The 16,939-nt window shown below is 53.2% G+C and overlaps 1 protein-coding gene across 1 annotated transcript; it reads left to right on the top strand.

Annotated features, from left to right (window-relative positions):
• Positions 1-63: 63 nt before the first annotated feature.
• TGM1 (transglutaminase 1) lies at positions 64-15,572 on the top strand. The gene is made up of 16 exons (XM_012467885.2): positions 64-114; positions 445-534; positions 1,279-1,596; positions 1,744-1,932; positions 3,251-3,499; positions 3,891-4,009; positions 4,138-4,245; positions 4,698-4,872; positions 5,278-5,416; positions 5,562-5,665; positions 7,844-7,932; positions 8,412-8,565; positions 8,676-8,957; positions 9,105-9,265; positions 9,640-9,776; positions 15,054-15,572. Exons 3-16 carry the CDS (start codon positions 1,281-1,283, stop codon positions 15,280-15,282), a joined length of 2,451 nt encoding a protein of 816 aa, XP_012323308.1. The 5' UTR covers positions 64-114; positions 445-534; positions 1,279-1,280; the 3' UTR covers positions 15,283-15,572.
• The last annotated feature ends 1,367 nt before the right edge of the window (positions 15,573-16,939 follow it).

Genomic DNA, 16,939 nt, shown 5'->3' on the forward strand with positions numbered 1-16,939 from the left:
TGGGACCTCCCTGGGTAGGATGAGTTCCAGGACCAGGCCCCTGGGCCAGTTTCACAGGGCTGAGCCTGGACTGGGTTGTGCGGAGCTCGGCAGCAGGAGCCTGTGAGAGCCAAGGTAGGCAGCCTGTGCATGGGACCAGAAGGTTGGCCAGACAGGGTTGTGGGTGGAAGGGCCTGCCTGCCCCACTGTCCTTGCAGCTTCTTCATTCGGGAGAAGGGGCTCCTCACATGCCCAGTCTGGTAGTTATTAGCCTGGTGCCAGGAGCCATCACACCCTGGTGGATCTCACTAAAGCCCAGCCTAAGCCAGACACACCTCATCCCTGTTCCCTCTCTAGCATCTTCTCCCTATTCCCCGCCCAGAGGCCTGGCCTCTTCCCTCCACCCCCCACAGCAGTTTGGCCCCTCCCTCTCACATAAGTCACTTACCAGGCCTGTCCCGGCAGCATCCAGTCCGTGGGTCCTGTCCCATCCATCCTGACCTGTTCCATCTTGACCCCAGGACCCAGCACTGCGTTTGCCAACACTGCTGCCAGGTAAGGGGCTCCCATGGGCATCAAGGTGCTGAACCCAGGTGGCCCACGCTATCGGGGGCCATGCTGGGATCCAGCAAGGTGGGGTGTGAGCCAGCTCTGTACCTGTCAGCCCCAACCAGGCTGTTCCCCAACACCAAGACTCTGCTTTCCGTGGACTGGGCACAGGCTCCAGGCACCTGCCATGCCCTACCCCTCCTGGCAGCCCCAAATGGAGTCTTCCCAGACTTGGGAATGCCAAGGACCCCAGGCCCCAGGGCCCCATCTGTCTTCTGAGAAGCCTTGAGGTGGGGGATTTCTGCTAAGAAATGAATCCTAGAGGCTGTGAGCGTTGTGCACCTCAACCTCTAAACTTTCGAGCCAGCAGGTGGAGGGACCAGGCCCAGGGATGCTGGAGCACTCTGATATGTGTGCAGCTGGGTCTTGAGGCTGTGACAAGCATCCATGCAGAGAACTGTGCATTTCCTGGGACAGATCCTTGAGTGGGTTTCTCCACTGGGGAGTTTTTTGGATGTGGTTTAGTGAGGTTGAGGGGAAGGCTTTTCTCTGCAATGCGAGAAGCTTCTCTGGGTGTCTGAATGGCCTTCAGGGAAGGTCTCTGGATGTGTCTGGGGAATCTCTGGGCCATGGTGGGACTGTCTTGGTCATCGGGCTGGGACCAGTAATCAGCTGCCTGGATGGAAGGTTTCTGGGTCGGCCGGATGGGGCTACCTGGGTTAAGAAGCCACCTCTGCCTCTTCCTAACAGGCATGATGGACGGGCCACGTTCCGACGTGGGCCGTTGGGGTGGGAACCCCTGGCAGCCCCCTACCACGCCTTCGCCAGAGCCAGAGCCAGAGCCAGAGAGACGTTCTCGCAGAGGAGGCCGTTCCTTCTGGGCTCGCTGCTGTGGCTGCTGTTCATGCCGAAATGCGGCAGATGACGACTGGGGACCTGAACCCTCTGACTCCAGGGATCGAGGGTCCAGCTCTGGGACCCGAAGGCCTGGCTCCCGGGGCTCAGACTCCCGCCGGCCTATCTCCCGGGGCAGTGGTGTCAATGCAGCTGGAGATGGCACCATCCGAGGTGAGAGCAATCTGTCCTCCTCAGCTGAGAGCTGAAAGGCTTTAATGGGACCAGAGACTCATTTGGCATTTCTAGGGGGATCAGAGGCTAATGATGAGGGCCTTGGTTCCCATGGGGCTTCACTGACCCGAAGCTGTGCCCTTGCAGAGGGGATGCTAGTAGTGACTGGTGTGGACTTGATGAGCTCGCGCTCAGACCAGAACCGCCGAGAGCACCACACAGACGAGTATGAGTACGACGAGCTGATAGTGCGCCGCGGGCAGCCTTTCCACGTGCTCCTCCTCCTGTCCCGGACCTATGAATCCTCTGATCGCATCACCCTTGAGTTACTCATCGGTCAGTGGGGCCTGGAGTGGGAAGGCCCTATATTTGGTGGGGAGAGGCTGGCATTAGGGTCAGAGAGGTCTTTAGGCTCCTCCCTGCCCCACTCCTCACCTCTGCCAGATAAGGCAGGTGCAAGTGTGTGGGTGTGCCCCTGGGGCGTGTCTCAGAGAGGGTCTTGGTGTTTCCATATTTTCCAAGCCCACCTTCCTCAAGCCTCCTGGGGCTTCCGTCTCAGAGTACTCTTCAGGGCCTGCCTTGGTGCCTTCTTCAGCATTGCTGCTCTGTCCTTTCGGCGTCTGTTCTCTTTCCCCAGGATGTGGCTGGTTCTCTCTTCTCTCTCTCACTCTCTCCTTTGACAACCCCCATCTCTGCCAATTTTCTCTCTCTGTCTCTGTCCCTCTGTCCCCATGACCCAGGGCAGGTGCCTCCCTCACCGCGTTGCTTGGTGGAGCTTGACTTCTCAGGCTGGTGATTATGCTGCTGCCTGGGGCGGGCGACTCCTTTTACCCTTTGATTAGGGCTTAACCTTGCCCACCTCAGCCTCTAATTTCCCAGGTACCCCTACCACCTCCACCAGGGGTGCCCTGGGCTCTGGAAACTGCAGCCCTAGGGAACAGGCAGGGTTGGCCTTCAGGATCTGGACTGCCCTTTCTTTTTTTTCTTTTTTTTTTTTTTTTGAGACAGAGTCTTTCTCTGTTGCCCAAGCTGGAGTCCAGTGGTGCAATCTCGGCTCACTGCAACCTCCTCCTCCTGGATTCAAGTGATTCTCCTGCCTCAGCCTTCCAAGTAGCTGGAACTAGAGGCACATGCCACCACGCCCAGCTAATTTTTTGTATTTTTAGTAGAGATGGGGTTTCACCATGTTAGCCAGGATGGTCTCGATCTCCTGACCTCATGATCTGCCCGCCTTGGCCTCCCAAAGTGCTGGGATTACAGGTGTGAGCCACTGCGCCCAGCCTGGACTGCCCTTTCATATGGGGCAGGTGGATCTGCACCCGGCCAGGATGGCTCTGCCCCTCCAGCCCAGGCACTGCAACAGTCAGGCAGGCAGAAGGTGACAAGAGCCCTGGTCTCTCCTCCCCACCTCAGAGTTTAGTGTCAGGGGAACAGGTTTGGGATGTTGGACTAGGGCCCTGCCCTAACATGTGGGCAAACATCGGGTGGGGACAGAGCTGCTCTGAGGGAGATTGTCAGAGAATAAGGCGATGGCCCAATGCAGGGACATACACAGTGGCTCATACACATTTTGGGTGGGGCCGGAAGAAGTCCCAGACTCCATCCCTTCTCCTCGGGGAGGCCTCACCAGCTAATTGCCAATTCCCTACTCTAGGAAACAACCCTGAGGTGGGCAAGGGCACACATGTGATCATCCCAGTGGGCAAGGGGGGCAGTGGCGGCTGGAAGGCCCAGGTGGTGAAGGCCAATGGACAGAATCTGAACCTGCGGGTCCACACCTCCCCCAACGCCATCATCGGCAAGTTTCAGTTCACAGTCCGCACACAATCAGATGCTGGGGAGTTCCAGTTGCCCTTTGACCCCCGCAACGAGATCTACATCCTCTTCAACCCCTGGTGCTCAGGTGAGCAGCTGGAGTCTGGAACAGAGGGTAGGTGGGAGGGAAGGACAGGGCAGGGCTTCCTGCCCTCCGATGCAGCAGGGTGCCTAGGTGCCTGACCCCAGGAGAAGTCAGCCTCCCATCATGCAGATGAGAGGACCGAGGCCTGGTGCAGAAAGGTGGCCAGCCCAGGGTCACACAGCTAACCATGCCACTCCTGGCGAAGGCCCCGGCTACGGCCAATCTCCTCCACCATCTGTCATGCTCCCCCTGTCCTCACGCTGCAGTCCTGTCAGGCTAGGGGCATCCCCACCTTTTCTTCTGTGGACACAAGTCCTGCAGAACTGGCCAAGGAGTAGGTGAGGCCCAGGGAGAGAACTGGAGGGAACCAGTTTTGTGTGTTCTGGGGACACAGAGGACACTGTGTACGTGGACCATGAGGATTGGCGGCAGGAGTATGTGCTTAATGAGTCTGGGAGAATTTACTACGGGACCGAAGCACAGATTGGCGAGCGGACCTGGAACTATGGCCAGGTATGGTGTAGCTGGCCAGGGTCACATGCAACCAGGGGAGCTGGGGTGGATGTGGGGGCTGGGGTATTGGAGCAGGGTGCTGGCCTAGGGTTCAGGCTGTCACCTCTGCCCTCTGTCCCTCCTACCAGTTTGACCACGGGGTGCTGGATGCCTGCTTGTACATCCTGGACCGGCGGGGGATGCCATATGGAGGCCGTGGAGACCCAGTCAGTGTGTCCCGGGTCATCTCTGCCATGGTGAGCACCCTCACATCTCTGAGCCCTACTGTGTGTCTGGCTGCTCCCTCACCGCACCCCCACCCTCATCCTGCCCTTTCTGGATTCCTCCAGGACCCCCAGCCCTTCCCCTGCCCTTACAAAGGATACCTCAGGAAGGGGTCTCGCCTCTTCTTCTTTCCCTTGACTGCCCCCCTACCCTGCCTTTCCTGGCTCCTGTCCCAGCTTCTGTGGAATGTAGGGCCAAACCCAAAACTTGGCACACCCAGGATTCACATTCCTGTGTCAGAGCCTGGGTGGGAGGGAGGGGGCAGATGGCTCAGGGAAGGGCTGGGTGGCGTTCAGGCTGATGTCTGGATTATGAGGCATTTAGGGGTGAGGGGTGGTTGCAGGGTTGGGGCTGGGCCAGGGACCACATGGCAGGTCCTGAGCCCCTCCTCCACCTCAGCCCCATCTCATCCTGTCCTGGGCAGGTGAACTCCCTGGATGACAATGGAGTCCTGATTGGGAACTGGTCTGGTGATTACTCCCGAGGCACCAACCCATCAGCATGGGTGGGCAGCGTGGAGATCCTGCTTAGCTACCTACGCACCGGCTATTCCGTCCCCTATGGCCAGTGCTGGGTCTTTGCTGGCGTGACCACCACAGGTAGTAGAGGGACTGGGACAGGAATGGCCTGGGCCCTACAGGGAGAAGGGAGGAAAGCCGGGCTCCACCGTCACCCATCCCTGCCCAGCTGTGGCTACAGTGCAGGATGAGGCGGGTGGATGATAGGCTAGCCTTAATTATCATTAATTACTGTTAACAACAGAGAGAGGCCTAAGGGAGAGGAGGGAGAAGGGACAGGCAGGGACTGAGCCAGGCAGGTGGCCTAGCTTCCCCTGACCCCAAGTGCTTTGTGGCCCAAAGGCCTTCTGACCGCAGTGACCCTGACCCTGGCAGTCCGTGCCCAGCGTGGCAATCCTAGTTTTCCTTCTCCCCCTGATATTCCTGACACAATACATCACTTGCCCTCAACCCATGCCTTGAACCCCAACCTTGGCTCCTCCACAGTGCTGCGCTGCCTGGGTCTGGCCACCCGTACTGTCACCAACTTCAACTCCGCCCATGACACAGACACATCGCTTACCATGGACATCTACTTCGATGAGAATATGAAGCCCCTGGAGCACCTGAACCATGATTCTGTCTGGTGAGCTGGGATGGACTGCCTGTCTCTGCTGAAGAACGATGACCTGAGCCTTGGAGGTGGAGGGTGGGCAGGGCCAGGGCGTTGGGGAAACCCTGGACTCCTGACCCTGGGGCTCAGACCCAGCCCTCCCTCCATGTCCATCCAGGAACTTCCATGTATGGAATGACTGCTGGATGAAGAGGCCCGATCTGCCCTCGGGCTTTGATGGGTGGCAGGTGGTGGATGCCACGCCCCAGGAGACTAGCAGTGGTGAGGCAGCCCCCGCCCCCCGACTCCCCACTGTGCCCCTGCTCATCTTCCCCTCCTGAGTAACATAGTCCAGAGTGTCAGTGCTGGGCTGGGAGAGAGTCAAGCCCTGTAACCCCATAGCTTCTTAAATGGGTTTATCAGTGGAACCACCAGGTGGCCGTTAGTTTTTGCCTTTCTATATAACTCTCTATTTGCCTAAATTTTACTTATTTATAATGGTTTATTTTACTAATCATGGTTAATGTAGAAGGGAGTTTTGAAATTCAAAAGATGTAAGAGTATTCAGTGAAAGAGAATTCATAGTCACTATTCTTACTTGCTTTTTAACTTACATATCCTGGAGATAATTAATTGAAGGACCCTTTAAAGTTATTTTTATAAGTAATACATGTTTGGAAGGAAAATAGTATAGAATTGAATAACACAAAATGTAAAAGTTCCCTATTCTCTCTCAGGAGGTATTTGGGGGTTTTTTTCCAAAAATATTTTTAAAGTACATTTCTAGGTTCTATCCCAAACCTGATACATTAGACTTTCCGAGGATAGATGCTAATAATGTATATTTTTGAAAGTTCTTCTGGTGATTCTGAAGATCAACCAGATTTGGGACCCACTCCAGAGAGTGGACAGAGAGGTGGAGTGACCTCCTCTGGGGCACAGGGCGGTAGGTCAGCAACAGAGCAAGTCCAGTCTAACACATACTCTTGCTTTCACCAAGTTCCTTCCTGTCTGTTCCATTGCTCACTGGGAGTTATATACACAGTATCGAAAAAAATCAGGGCTCAGATAGGTTCAAAGAAGAAAATAGCTCTTATGACCCAGCCTTAATATATAATCACTGTTGATATAACCCATAGATCTCTTTTCTGTGTCCACATACACGTTTCTGCAGAAATTAGAACTACTGTACACTCTGTTCTCAAACAAACCCCCACCCCTTCCTACTGTGATACTCCAGCCCCAGACCACCAGGCTGCCCTGCCAGCTGCCTTCTGTCCAGCCTCTACCTTACTCACCCCAGGTCAGAGACCCCTCCCCAGCTTACCTTACTTCCCTGGCCTCTTCCCAGCTCGCTGCCTCTCACTCATCTATATGAACGCTGCCCCCTGAGCTGTGCAGCCCAGTGATGCCTGTGATGCTGAAACGGCCTGGCCCAGACACTGGCAGGTCTGCGCTCTGGCCCCCAGCTCTAGGAGGTGGTGTGGTGGACATCAGGCAGGGAGCTCAGGGACAGCCATACGGGGGCTTGATCCCAGCCTGATCACTTCTCAGATGTGTGCTCTTGGGCTAGGACCTCGCACTTTTAGGTTTTGGTAGTTTGGATGCAATTTGGGGATAGTATATACCATATAGGGTGATTAGGAGGATTAAATGAGAACTCCTGTATCTGAAGGGACCAGCAGCATGCCAGGAGTGTAGTAGCTACTCAAAGTCTTAGCTCCTTTCATTCTCCCTGCACCACCTGTCTTGTGGGATCCTGGCATGCACTTCGGCTTGCTGTTTCCCTGTCTTTAAAGGAGTGTGTAGTGTTAGGTGTTGTCTAAGATTCTTTCCTGTTGGATGGTACTTCCCAATCTGCCCTCCCCTGCCAGGCCTCCTCCTGTCAGCCTGTCTCTTCTAGGCAGCCTCCTGAGTATGATAAAGGCAGACTCTATTTCCCACCAGCTCCCCCAAGTAGAGAGGGCAGCAGGCTGCAGAGCTGCAGGTTGTTCCGAATCTCTCTGGAGTGGTGGTGGCGGTGGTGTCCTTGTGCTCCCAGCCAGCAGGCAGGGCCACTGTGGACTCTGGGTTGGTTATGATAAGGGATGGGGGGTCCTGTCCTCCGGGGGTCACAGATAGTGGACATCCAGTGTCGGCCAGCCATGAAAGAGTGTACCCAGGACTTGGTTATCAGGCAAGCTAGTCTGCACATCTGTACCCACCCTTGTCCTCCAGCAGAGCAGCCTGGGCTGAGGAAAGTGGACTGAGAGCCAAATGGAGCTGCTCTCTCTTTGTTTTCCATCCCTGTGTTGCACTGGCTGTCAACTGACTTCCAAGTGTTTGGGTGAGGGCCTATGGCCTTGTTCCAGAGGCCACCAGGCAGTGGGACCAGGCCTGGGTCCCTGTATGGACCTCACCCAAGGTCTGAAGGTCCCTCCCGGCCTTCTCAGATCTCTTGCCTGTGTCCTAACTCCCTAGGCATCTTCTGCTGTGGCCCCTGCTCTGTGGAGTCCATCAAGAATGGCCTGGTCTACATGAAGTATGACACACCTTTCATTTTTGCTGAGGTGAGGGCTGGGCTCTGGGTACTTTCTTGGGCTTCACTCCTGGGTTCTCTGGTCCCAACTTCACCGCTGACTGACCAGCTATGCAATCCTGGGCAAGTCACTCATTATACAAGTCAGTTTCCTCACCTGTAAAAGGGGATAATCAAGGCTGCCTTGCTTCCTGTACTCAGGATCAAAAGAGATAATGGGTATGAAACTGCTTCACTAGTCATAAAGTCAGCCAATGAGCGTGAGGGATGACTGTTATTATTACCAAAGTGCACTGCAAGGAGCCTCCCAGACCAGCTTCTTCCCTGCACTCTGGCCTTGTCTGGCTCATCTTGGAAAGTCTCCCCTTGGCTCTGCCAGGAAGCTCCCACCCTTGGGACCATGCCCTGTCCCCCAGCTCCAGGGATCAGGGGAAGGAGGCCAGGAGTCAGGCATCCTCAGACTCTCTGGCTCACTCATTCCTGCTCACTGCCCCCCCCGGCCGCCGATAGGTGAATAGTGACAAGGTGTACTGGCAGCGGCAGGATGATGGCAGCTTCAAGATTGTGTATGTGGAGGAGAAGGCCATCGGCACACTCGTTGTCACCAAGGCCATTGGCTCCAACATGCGGGAGGACATCACCTACCTCTATAAGCATCCAGAAGGTACCATTCCCCCAACCCAGCCAGCTCTGGGCCCCATGACAAGTGTTCCTGCCGAGTGCTCGCCCACCCAAGTGGTAATTGGAACTTCACCCTTGACCCTCAACCCCCAGGCTCAGACGCGGAGCGGAAGGCAGTAGAGACAGCAGCAGCCCACGGCAGCAAACCCAACGTGTACGCCAACCGGGGCTCAGCTGAGGATGTAGCCATGCAGGTGGAGGCACAGGACGCAGTGATGGGGCAGGATCTGAACGTCTCTGTGATGCTGACCAATCAAAGCAGCAGTCGTCGCACAGTGAAACTGCACCTCTACCTCTCGGTCACCTACTATACTGGTGTCACTGGGACCATCTTCAAGGAGACAAAGAAGGAAGTGGCGCTGGCACCGGGGGCCTGTAAGTGCTCCTTACCCAACCCTACTCCCTGGATGGCCGGGCACCTCAGGGCTGTGGAAATGGAGACCCCAGGAGCAGTGGGGAGTCCCTGCGGGAGGCTGTGTATAGGAAAACAGGCCTCAGTGACGCCATGCCTCTTCTCCCCAGCGGACCGTGTGACCATGCCCGTGGCCTACAAGGAATACCAGCCCCACCTTGTGGACCAGGGGGCCATGCTGCTCAACGTCTCAGGCCACGTCAAGGAGAGCGGGCAGGTGCTGGCCAAGCAGCACACCTTCCGTCTGCGCACCCCAGATCTCTCCCTCACGGTGAATGCGTGTTGCCGGGGCATGAGGGGTGGTCAAGGAGTGAAGGCCAGGGGATAAGGACATCAGAGGAGGGCGCTAAGCCAGGAGCAGGCTGGCCTGATGAGCCTTTGTAGGAGAAGATCAAGGACTGGCTCTGGGGCCTCAGTTTCCTCATCTGTAGCATGGGATCTTAGGGCTCTGGTTCTGTGACAGCCTTTGTTGGGGAGTAGGTTGGAGTTTCTTCTCTGACTTTGAGGAGCCTTCTCTCAGGAGGATAAATGTGGGGTTCAGGAGGAGGTTTTGCTTCTAAGCAGCTTCTCCTCTGGTGCAGTATACGGTCCCCAGGTGTTTGGCCAGGGTCTCTGATGTGGGGGATGGGCCTCTTTTTCTCTCAGTTACTGGGAGCAGCAGTGGTTGGCCAGGAGTGTGAAGTACAGATTGTCTTCAAGAACCCCCTGCCCGTCACCCTCACCAATGTCGTCTTCCGGCTTGAGGGCTCCGGGTTACAGAGACCCAAGATCCTCAACGTTGGGTGAGTCTGGCCTCTCCCCTGCCCCTGTTGCCACTCTGGCCTTCCCTGCAGGCTGCCCTGGCTCCCAGCTTTGCTTCCTGTCTGTCTGGATACGTATGTTCTGTCAGGGCCCAAACAAGCAGCTTGGGGCCGGCTGGCAGTACCTCCCGACCCAGCTCAGTCCCACCAGCCTTTAGGGAGACCTCCTAGGCACCTGGCGCTGTGCTGTGTCCCTGCCCTGCCTCACTATCTAATTAGGGAGCTAAAGCCCCACATAGGAATGGTTAGTAACTCATTGCTAATATATTTGCCCAGCGCTGAATTGACCAGGCACTTTCAGGAATATTATCTCCTTTGGATAAAAAACTCTTTAAAGCACATTAAAACATCAGGTGCGGTGGCTCACACCTGTAATCCCAGCACTTTGGGAGGCCGAGGCAGGTAGATCACTTGAGGTCAGGTGTTTGAGACCAGCCTGGCCAACAAGGTGAAACCCTGTCTCTACTATAATACAAAAATTAACCAGGTGTGATGGCAGGAGCCTGTAATCCCAGCTACTCGGGAGGCTAGGGCAGGAGAATCGCTTGGACTCAGGAGGTGGAGGTTGCAGTGAGCTGAGATTGTGCCACTGCACTCTAGCCTAGACAACAGAACCAGACTCCATCTCAAAAAAAAAAAAAAGTACATTAAAGGTCATCATAGGATTAAAAGCAGAGTTTTGGGTCAGGCATGCTGGTTCACACCTGTAATCCCAGCACTTTGGCAGGCTGAGGTGAGTGGATTACTTGAGCCCAGGAGTTGGAGACCAGCCTGGGCAACATGGTGAAACCCTGTCTCTGTAAAAAATTTTTAAAAAATTAACCAGGGGCCGGGTGCGGTGGCTCACGCCTATAATCCCAGCACTTTGGGAGGGCGAGGCGGGTAGATCACGGGGTCAAGAGATCGAGACCATGGTGAAACCCCATCTCTACTAAAAAATACAAAAATTAGCTGGGCGTGGTGGCGCGTGCCTGTGGTCCCAGCTACTTGGGAGGCTGAGGCAGGAGAATTGCTTGAACCTGGGAGGCGGAGGTTGCAGTGAGCCAAGATTGCACCATTGCACTCCAGCCTGGCGCCTGGCGACAAAGCAAGACTCTGTCTCAAAAACAAACAAACAAACAAATTAACCAGGTATGGTGGTGTGTGCCTGTTGTCCCAGCTACTTGGGAGGCTAAGGTGGGAGGATTACCTGAGCCCGGGGTTGAGGCTGCAGTGAGCCATATTTGTGCCACTGTACTCCAGCTTGGGAGAAAAAGTGAGACCCCATCTCTCTCTCTCTCTCTCTCTCTCTCTCACATACACACACACACACACACACACACACACACACACACACACACACACGGTGACAAAGTGAGACCCCATCTCCCTCTCTCTCTGTCTCTCTCTCTCTCTCTCACACACACACACACACACACACACACACACACACAAAGTTTTGGAACCCTAAAGATGTGGGTTCAGCTCCTAGCTCTGGCACTTACTGGCTATATGCCTTTGGGCAAGCAGCTTCTCTCCTTCGAGCCTTAGTGTTCTCATCTGTAAAGCAGGGATAGCAATAGCCCCTGGACCTAGGGTCTTCTTGGCACAAAGTTAGTGCTCCATTGGTAGTTGTTATTTTTATTATTGCCATTATCACCCCCACTCACAGATGGGAAAGCCGGCGGCCACGTCATACATGATCTCACAGTTTGTAGGGAAATTCTGTTCTTCCCACTGTGGCATACACCACGCACAGGCTCTCAAGCTCGTTGCTTGTTTTATGCCATGAGGGCCAAGTAGCAGTTCCAGAGGAGAGAACCCCATCCCTCAGGCTCTTACCCAGCCTATCTGGGCCTGATCCCCAGCTGGGCAAGCCCCTGGGTACAGTGAGGACACACACATGCTGTGTTCCTGGGCCTGTAGCTGTCATCTCTGGTTCAGACTCACACATGGTCCCCTGTCCCTCCCTAAGAAAAGCACAGAGGGAAAGAAGAGCAGGCCAGAGCCTGGCCTTCTAGATCAGCCTTCTGGGACATGGGCAGGCTTTGTCTTCAGGTAGAGGACTCCTGAGAAAGAGCAATGGCTTGGGGTGGGGAACTAAGGAGAGGAAGCAGAGGACCCCCTGCACATTCTGCCCACCCCTCCCTCACACATAGCAGCTCTCCTGGTGGTGGCCACCACCTTCACCATTCGGCCAAAGCTGAGAAGGCAGCTATGTTGATCTTTGCCCCAGCCTGGGCCCTTGGAAATACTATGATGTGTCACAAAGGAGGGCTTTCCTCATGTCACCCTACCAGGGTCTCTGGCAGCTCAGTCAGGGGAGTCTCTGACCCCCCCGGATAGCCTGCTCTGCTAGTCTTGCCCAGCAGACATCTCTTACCCACACCCCCACCATGGTGGGGAGAGGTTCCTTGTCCTAAGGGATTCCCAGAGCTGGACTTGCCTCAGCAGCTCCACCAGGCCTTTGCCTCTTGCCCCTGCCTGGAAGTAAGGAAAGGGCCGCTGTGTTGAGTGTTGGGGGACCTGTCCCATCTTTAGCTATAGGGCTAATATGAGTCTCCCTACAGTAAAAGACAGGGTTGGATGATGGTTTCTCAAGGCAGGTCCTCCCTGGACAGTCTGTGGCTCCATAGCTGCTGTGACCCCAGATCAGAGCCTCTAGAACAACTGGGAGCCTCCAGGGGGACGTCTCTGAGCTGCTGGTTCAGATACGTAAGATTCCAAGATGAGTGTACTTCGCCTCTTATTTGCACATCAAAGGCTGTGGCATGGAACCCCATTATAGCATGAGGTGTGCCACCCCAGCGTGGTGACTGGCCACTTAATAAACATTCTAGAACTCACTCCTCCAGGTGGCTGTTGTCACCACCAAAAGCAGTCACCAGGGAGGCTAGAAGTCTGTTCCAAACCCTTCCTGGGAATTTCCCTCAGAGCCTGAATCATATCCTCTTGAATGTCATCAGAGTGGTCACTCTGCCTTCTTAGGGGTAAATTTGACTTTGGGGAGAAACCTGAAGTCATTTAGAGCTAAGACGAATTAATAAGACAAGCGAACAGGTGGGTAACTGCCCTTTTCCATCAGAACCGAGGCACATTGTGAAGGAAGGACAGGCTGACTGTTGCATCACTGATCACTGAGCACACGTGTGTGCGTGCGTGCGTGTGTGTGTGTGTGTTTTAATGGCCCTGAGAAAGAGTCCAGGAGGAGTTTTTTTAAATGTTTCAAGCCTAGGGAATATGATTGAACAAGTACACAATTGGACAATGCTCATTTCAATGTTTAAGTTCTGGTGTCCTTGTCGGGGAGTTGGTTTCATGACCAACTCAGTTCCAGGAACATCCCAGCTTTAGCGGATAGCTTGTACTCAGCTTCAGCTCACAAAAGAGGTGTGGTAAAGTCCCCACCTCACAATGAGACCAGGGCAGGCAGACATCTTTACATTTCCACCTAGAAAACAGTTTCTCTTGGAAATAGTTATTGCAATGTAAAGGTTACTTTCTGAAATATTACAGTTCAATTATGGCATAGATTAAATAGACTTCTGAGAGCTGGTCTGAGCTTGAACAACCTTGAATCTTTTATCTATGAAAAAGTGAGCAAAAATTAAGAATGCAAATTTGTAAGCAGTCAGGACATAGCCATTAAGTTATAGACTTACTTTATAGACTTCCTATCATACTACATTCTATTATATATCCCTACTTCCCTCCTTTATGCAGCTCAGAAGTAACTTCAAGACAATCAGATCCCACTCCTCCTTTTACTTTCACTTCCATTTTATGACCCAGAAAGTGAGGATCAGAGAAGTTAAGTAGCTTCTCCTAAACCTCACAACTAACAAGTGGTAGAAGAGGGAATAGAGTGGTCCAGGGAAACTGCTCAGAACCAGGCTCCAAGCCAAATGCTTTGCCCTGAAAAGAACTCATCCTTGGAGTTAGGGATGTTGGCTCATTCTCTTAGAGGACAATAGTGACTATACAAGTTCTATGTCTGGAGAGGGTCCCCAAGGGCAGACTTGGGTTAATAGGGGGCCAGAGGTAAGGTTTAGGCAAAGGCAGGAAGGACAGATTCCCACAGGCATAAGCAAATGCAATAAATGCAGTCATGTTCAGTGCATAAAGTGAAACGTGCAGGTTGCTGGAGGAGCTCAGAGCAGGGTGAGATTCCTTTTCCTAGAGGCAGGAGGTGCTCAGGGGAGCCCTCACTGAGGAAGTGGTGTGTCAGGCCTTGAAGGAAAAGTAGGCCTTCACAAGGCCACCCAGGGTGGGGAGGCAGAGCTGGATGCTCGTTCAGCACAAGACAAAGACTGCAAAGCATGACTGTGGAGGTGAGTCTGGTTTGTCTGGGGAAGAAGGCATTCAGTAGGGCTGCTCAGCAGGAGGAATGGTGGGGGATGATGAGGCTGTGCTCATAGCAGCGGCTGAGTCACAGTGAGCCTGTGTGTCAGGTTAGAGAGCCGGGATCTCATGCCACAAGCACCAAAGGAGCCAAGCCCTTGAAGGATTTAGTTCACCTCTGAGTGGTTAGCAGAACAGAATACAATAGTAGGATGGGAGCGAGGAGTCCCATTAGAGGACTAGTGAAATCATGATTCCCAGGGAAGGTTTGGGAATCAATTTTTCAGAGGCCCATGTGGAAAGGAGAAAATTAAAACACTGTAGTGGAGAGTGAGTGTGTGTGTGTGTGTGTGTGGTGTGGTTTATGCACCCACCTTTCTCACACACACATACAGACACAAGGGTTTATGTCCATTTAAAGATGTCTGTTGTCTGTTCTTGAGAAGGGTTTTCCTTTGGAACGATGATCATAGCAGAGAATAATTACTTTTCTTCAACCTATGCTCTTGTCAAAACTGAAAGTATTTGGAAATACTGTGTTGGGTTCCCAAAGTCTCATTTTGAAGTTTTCTTGGTTTTGGAAACCCCAGGTGAGATGAGGATGTTCTGTTTAGGGCAGGAGCAGCAGTGATGGAGGGGATGGCATGAGAGGCCTCTGGGGTGGCGTCAGCAGTGTTTGTCCAGGTGGATGTGAGGACAGGGAGGGAGGAGTCCCAGACGATGGGGAGAGTTCCAGCCCAGGCAGCTGGTGGGTGGCTGCTGATCTGGCTATGCAGAGGCAGCCCTGGGGCTCCTGGTCTTGGGTGTGGAAATTCCAGGTGAGCCTGGAAATGTCTGAATGGTTCCACCTCCTGCTTCCTCCTGACTGTCCTGGATCAGTTCTTACTCCCCACTCCACCCCCAATTACTCCAGGCCCATGACCTTGTCTCTCCCCACAGGGACATCGGGGGCAATGAGACAGTGACACTACGCCAGACGTTTGTGCCTGTGCGGCCAGGCCCCCGCCAGCTCATTGCCAGCTTGGACAGCCCGCAGCTCTCTCAGGTGCACGGTGTTATCCAGGTGGATGTGGCCCCAGCCTCTGGGGACAGAGGTCTCTTCTCAGATGCTGGAGGTGACAGTCACTTGGGAGAGACCATCCCTATGGCATCTCGAGGTGGAGCTTAGCCCTGTGCCAGGAGCAATGGGACTGGAGTCAGATGAGCAAGGACACTGCCCCAAGATGGGGGCCCACTGCAGAGCAGCTCACCAGAGCTCAGGTGGGGAGTCTAGGGCTCCGGAGAGGGAGTCAGTCTTCACTTGCACTGGGGGCACAGATGCTAATAAACTATTTTTTAATGAAGCTGCTGTTCTGTCCATCTTTCAGTCCATGCCACACCAAGACAGATGAAGCCATGGTCTGCCCCAGGGCAGCACATGGCCTTTCTATATCATCTACTGATAGGGGCTGGTGTCCCTCACCAGAGAGGGGGACCACAAAGGAAGTTGAGGCTCAGAGAAACAGAGTCGGTACTCTTTGTATAACTCTCTTCTACCTGGAAGCTTTTCTGTGGATGTGTTTTGGAGGATTTTGGCTTTGGTTTGAATGAAACTGTTCCCTTACCTCAGGGTTCTTCAAGTGTAGTCTCTAGACCACTTCTATTAACAATCATCTGAATGTGTATTAATAATCCAGATATATGGGCCCTAGCACAGACTTTGTGTATCAGAATCCCTGTAGCGGAAGCCCAGAACAAACTCACCAAGAGTTTGACTCCTGTGCACACTAAAGATCAAGAACAACACCCTTTCATTTTTCTTCTCAGCTGTTCTTTCTTTCTGCATTCCCACTGCCTACATTCTTCCTGGGCCAGCAGTAGCCATGAGATCGTGCACCTGATATTCTGGTACTGAATTCACATGTCTTCTTGAACCTTTGAGTTTAGAAGGCTTTCAAGACAAAGGGCTCATGGGGCAGGAAAAAGAGAACTAAAATTGAGCTGTAAACACATGAACAAGATGCACACCTTGAGGCATCAGTAGTATAACATGCACAAGGAAGAAACAAGCCCTTCCCGGAAGGTGCTCCTGCCCAGTGGGGGTGACAGATGTGTAAACATTCTAAATACAGTAAATGCATATGTCACACTTACCAGGAGCCAGGTTCCAAACACCTTATGAATTCATTGAATCCTTACAATAACCTTATGAGATAGGGTCTGCATGGTAGTAGAGGGATGTTCAGGATGCTGAGGGGCCCAGAGAACGGCAACTCTGCCTGGACTGATGCAGAAAGGCTTCATGAAGGTGATTACCAGATGACCCATGAAAGATGAGAAAAAGTCAAGTCCAAGAGGCAGAGGACAGAGGAATCATCCAACGTGTGAAGTACAGAAATACAAGATGACACAGTATATTTGGAAAATGCAGACAGCTGGATGAGGACTGGCATATGAGTGCATGATGAGTACAAAGTGGCAAGGGATGTGTTTGAAGAAGTAAGCTTGGGCCAGGTCATTAAAAATCCTTTTGCCGTATTTAGGAGTTTGGACTTTCTTCTGAAAGTAAGGGAGAGCTTTCAATTAGGGATGATATGATCAGTTTTGCATTTCACAAGATTCATGATGAAAGCAACATAGAAAAGAAATTAGAGGGGTTGGAATGGAGGTAGGAGGACTAGAGTCGTCTCAGGATGAGAGACAGGAGAACCTGAAATAGGATAGAGGCACTATGAATGAAAAAAAAGAGGATGGGTTTGAAGGTTGTAGAACTAATTAGACTTGGTAACAGATTCAATTTGGAGAGGAGGGAGGACAGAGAGAAGGGTGGTGGGCTGGGTTTCTGA

Source organism: Aotus nancymaae, unplaced genomic scaffold (genome assembly GCF_030222135.1).
Source record: "Aotus nancymaae isolate 86718 unplaced genomic scaffold, 86718_ANA_hifiasm-v0.15.2.pri h1tg000011l, whole genome shotgun sequence".
Lineage (NCBI taxonomy): Eukaryota > Metazoa > Chordata > Mammalia > Primates > Aotidae > Aotus > Aotus nancymaae.

Coding starts and splice junctions, on each gene's coding strand:
- TGM1 (XM_012467885.2), top strand. CDS start 1,281: ATGATGGACGGGCCACGTTCCGACGTGGGCCGTTGGGGTGGGAACCCC. Junction 7,933..8,411: donor CACCTTTCATTTTTGCTGAG/GTGAGGGCTGGG, acceptor GGCCGCCGATAG/GTGAATAGTGACAAGGTGTA. Junction 8,958..9,104: donor GGCGCTGGCACCGGGGGCCT/GTAAGTGCTCCT, acceptor TCTTCTCCCCAG/CGGACCGTGTGACCATGCCC.